Raw genomic sequence first — 5,000 nt, 5'->3', positions numbered from 1 at the left:
AAGAAGAGATTTGTCCTCAGTCCAAACATTTGAAGAAGATATTTTTTTCCCTGTCCAAACATTTGAAGGGGAAGAGATTTATCCTCAGTCCAAACATTTGAAGAAGAGATTTTTCCTCAGTCCAAACATTTAAAGAAGAGATTTATTCTCATTCCAAACATTTAAAGAAGATATCTATCCTCAGACGAAACATTTGAAGAAGATATTTTTTTTCCTCAGTCCAAATATTTGAAGATTTTTTTTCTTCAGTCCAAACATTTGAAGAAGAGATTTATCTTCGTTCCAAACATTTGAAGAGATTTATCCACAGTCCAAACAATTGAAGAAGAGATTTATCCTTAGTCCAACATTTGAAGGAGAGATTTATCCTCAGTCCAAACATTTGAAAAAAAAAATCTCAGTTCAAACATTTGAAGAAGAGATTTTTCCTCAGTCCAAACATTTGAAGAGGAGATATTTTTTCCTCAGTCCAAGTATTTGAAGAGATTTGTCCTCAGTCCAAACATTTGAAGATATTATTTCCTCAGTCAAAACATTTGAAGTGGAAGAGATTCATCCTCAGTCCAAACATTTGAAGAAGATATTCATTTTCAGCCCAAACATTTGTAGGGATTTTTTCTCAATCCAAACATTTGAAGGGGAAGAGAATTATCTTCTTAGTCCAAACATTTGAAGAATTTTTTTTTGTCAGTCCGAACATTTGAAGGGCAGGAGATTTTTCCTAAGCCCTAACATTAGAAGGGTAGATTCCCCCCCCCCCCCCAAACATTTGAAGGGGAGATATTTGTATTAGTCCAAACATTTGAAGGGAAAGAGGATTTTTTCCTTAGTCTAAACATTTGAAGGTGAGGTTTTGTCTCAGTCCAAACATTTGAAGAGGAAAAGATTTTTTCCCCTTAGTTCAAACATTTGAAAGGGAGGAAATTTTTCCTTAGGCCAGACTTTTAAAGAAGAGGAGATTTTTCCTCAATCAAAACATATGCAGGGGAAAAGATTTTTCCTCAGTCCAAATATATGTATATATGTATAGCAAGATAATTTTCTCTAAGACTAAACATTGAAACAAAACTTTTCTTCAGTCCAAACCTTTGAAGGGGAAGAGATTTTCCCCAAGTCAAAACCTTTGAAGGGGAAGAGATTTTTCTTCACTTCGAAACATTTGAAGTTCCCCAAAAACCTGAAGTTGCACGGCTGCACCCTTAAAATAAACTTTCTAATGGAAATGTACTGTTAGACCCCGAGTTACAGTAAATTTTCTGGGATTTCAAGGATATATAAACCAAGTTCTGAGTTTCATATTTCTATCCATTGTAAAATTGAAATATTAATCAGCAAATGAAAAAACCATTTTATGATAATCCAATATTCCATAACTGATTAGGTCAAAGCACGCTAAGAATATAAACGTATGTTAATGACCTCATTATTGAATTTCATACCCAGTATGATCTCATTATTGAAATTCATATCCAGTATGATCTCATTATTGAAATTCATTTCCAGTATGATCTCATTATTGAAATTCATATCCAGTATGATCTCATTATTGAAATTCATTTCCAGTATGATCTCATTATTGAAATTCATATCCAGTATGACCTCATTATTGAAATTCATATCCAATATGATCTCATTATTGAAATTCATTTCCAGTATGATCTCATTATTGAAATTCATATCCAGTATGACCTCATTATTGAAATTCATATCCAGTATGACCTCATTATTGAAATTCATATCCAGTATGACCTCATTATTGAAATTCATATCCAGTATGATCTCATTATTGAAATTCACATCCAGTATGATCTCAATTCATATCCAGTATGACTTCATTATTGAAATTCATATCCAGTATGATCTCATTATTGAAATTCGTATCCAGTATGACCTCATTATTGAAATTCGTATCCAGTATGACCTCATTATTGAAATTCATATCCAGTATGACGTCATTATTGAAATTCATATCCAGTATGATGTCATTATTGAAATTCATATCCAGTATGATCTCATTATTGAAATTCATATCCAGTATGACGTCATTATTGAAATTCATATCCAGTATGATGTCATTATTGAAATTCATATCCAGTATGACGTCATTATTGAAATTCATATCCAGTATGATGTCATTATTGAAATTCATATCCAGTATGATGTCATTATTGAAATTCATATCCAGTATGATGTCATTATTGAAATTCATATCCAGTATGATGTCATTATTGAAATTCATATCCAGTATGATGTCATTATTGAAATTCATATCCAGTATGATCTCATTATTGAAATTCATATCCAGTATGACCTCATTATTGAAATTCATATCCAGTATGATCTCATTATTGAAATTCATATCCAGTATGACCTCATTATTGAAATTCATATCCAGTATGATGTCATTATTGAAATTCATATCCAGTATGATCTCATTATTGAAATTCATATCCAGTATGATGTCATTATTGAAATTCATATCCAGTATGACCTCATTATTGAAATTCATATCCAGTATGATCTCATTATTGAAATTCGTATCCAGTATGATCTCATTTTTGAAATTCATACACAGTAGCAAAACAATCCAGGAAAAAAAAAAGCAAAGCGATCAGTTCCCTGCTAAAAAAAGGTTCGGATCAAAGTCACCTGATAAACAATTGAATTTTGAGACTTGAATCAATAACCGTTTAATTCACAATGACAATTTGATGTCCCTTAAAATTGTAATTATACTATTAACGTATGAAGGAAGCCATACGATCTGATTGAAACCACTGCAATGATTCTGAAAGTTGGGGTAGAGAGAACTTTTATCGTATTCTAATTTGATGGATAATTGAAATTGCAAATTTTTATATCCGACAAATACAATTAGATTTGGGTTCTGTAATTAATTCAATGATTAAGTGGTACGTATTTTCATAGTTATCAAGAAGGGATATCGAAAAATCTATTGTAATACCGATGAGTAAATTAACCTTCGTTTTTTTAAATCAAAGATAATTAGAAAATATCGAAGGATTGTTCGTAAACGTTATTCATTACATCACAATACCGATACACACACATACTATATATATATATATATATATATATATATATATATATATACATATACATATATATATATATATATATATATATATATATATATATATATATATATATGTATATATACAGTATATATATACAGTATATACATATACGGTATATATATATATATATATATATATATATATATATATATATATATATACATATATATATACATTTTATATATATCCCTCTGAACGGGATACCTTACCGGTGGTGAAAGGGTTTGTGTATGGCCATGATCGGCAAAGATGTACTAGTCAGGTACTACACTAGGTTGGTTTGCTGTTAGCGATCAGGCCAAAGTCTCTCACCATCACCAATCGGAAGTTGGCCAGCGTTATGATGAAACTGGCCAATTCACAGACATGAATAAGAACATGTCTGAGGTATTATCCTCCTCATGGATTTTGTAATGCGTCGAACAGTCTGAGATAGTGGAGACGGATTGGACTTGATTGGTGATAGGAAATAAGAAGACCTATAGTCCATTTCTTTTAGCCATGCATATTTGCACCGACTCGCGGCGGTGCCCTTTTAGCTCGGAAAAGTTTCCGGATCGCTGATTGGTTAGAATTATCTTGTCCAACCAATCAGCGATCCGGAAACGTTTCCGAGCTAAAAGGGCACTGCTGCGAGTCGGTGCAAATATGCATCGCTAAAAGAAATGGACTATAGAGTATACTGATGACGCTGACATTGTTAGCAGAACACCCCAGGATTTGCAATGCTTGCTTACCAGAATGCATGAAATATCACACGAGGTTGGGCTGAAGATAAAAAGAAAAAAGTCAAATAGAAAAAAAGAGTATACAATGGACCATGAAATATCATTGGAAGGAGAAAGGATTAATGAGGTAGAATTATTCCAGTATTTAGGAACTAGGATCTCCAATACAGGGTCTTTAGAATTAGAGTTCAGTGAAAGATTGAAAAAAAGCAAATCAGACAATGGCTAGGTTTACTAACATTTGAAAATCAAATTGCCTGAAATTACACATAAAAATCAGACTATAGATCAGTTTGGTGATATCGGTGTTACTCTATGGACAGGAGTCGTGGTATGACAATGAAACCATCTCCAATAGATTTAGTAGATTTGATACCAAAGCCCTCAGAAGGATATTGGAAATCAAAAGGCAGGACAGGATTAAAAAGGAAACTGTAAGAGAGATTCTTCGAGTGCCATATGTGGATGAGTTCATGATGAAGGGTGGATGGAGATGGTTGGGGCATGCTCTTCGCACTCCACAAGAGAGAATTGTTAACCAAACGTTCAGATGGGCTCCACAAGGCACTAGGAGAGTTGGAAGACCCACGCCTACATGGCTGAAAACTATGAAGTAGGAAAAGATGAATGGAGAAGTACTGAATTCACAGCTCAAGATAAAGATGACTGGCGAAATCTTACCGAGGCCCTTTTCCTCAATAGGCGTGTGTGTATATATATATATATATATATATATATATATATATATATATATATATAATATATATATAATATATATATATAATATATATATATATATATATATATATATATACACCCATATATATATATATATATACATTGAACATTCTATCACCATTTAACATATGAATTACAAATTGAATTAATCCATTTTCATCAAACTTAATCAAATATCTATAACAGACACAAAAATAAATAATAAAAATAAAAATATAAAAAAGTAAAATATCAAGCGACTCTAAACAGCCAATTGCCAATAGAATAAATACATTTTTTGTATCAAATGGTATCTTATAACTAAGACCATTCAAGGCAAAGGGTCACGAAGCCTTAAAGTAGCAATGCTACCTCTCGAACTTGGGAGAATCTTCATCCACTACCCTGGCGCGAAGTCTGTTTGTGTTCACGCACAAACACATGCACTGTGAGGTCT

General features: G+C 32.2%; 1 protein-coding gene across 1 annotated transcript in view; it reads left to right on the top strand.

The window, feature by feature from the left end:
- The window catches only part of LOC137657339 (uncharacterized), a 7,269-nt gene extending 4,691 nt beyond the window's left edge, over positions 1–2,578 (top strand). The window contains exons 3-4 of the mRNA XM_068391674.1: positions 1,654–1,824; positions 1,856–2,578. Coding sequence (XP_068247775.1) covers positions 1,654–1,824; positions 1,856–2,578 — 894 coding nt within the window. The remainder of the gene's footprint in view (positions 1–1,653; positions 1,825–1,855) is intronic.
- Positions 2,579–5,000: the final 2,422 nt, after the last annotated feature.

This window comes from Palaemon carinicauda, chromosome 18 (genome assembly GCF_036898095.1).
Source record: "Palaemon carinicauda isolate YSFRI2023 chromosome 18, ASM3689809v2, whole genome shotgun sequence".
NCBI classification, from domain to species: domain Eukaryota; kingdom Metazoa; phylum Arthropoda; class Malacostraca; order Decapoda; family Palaemonidae; genus Palaemon; species Palaemon carinicauda.
Note: the sequence above shows the minus strand (reverse complement) of the source record. Positions and strands in the feature narration are given on the sequence as shown.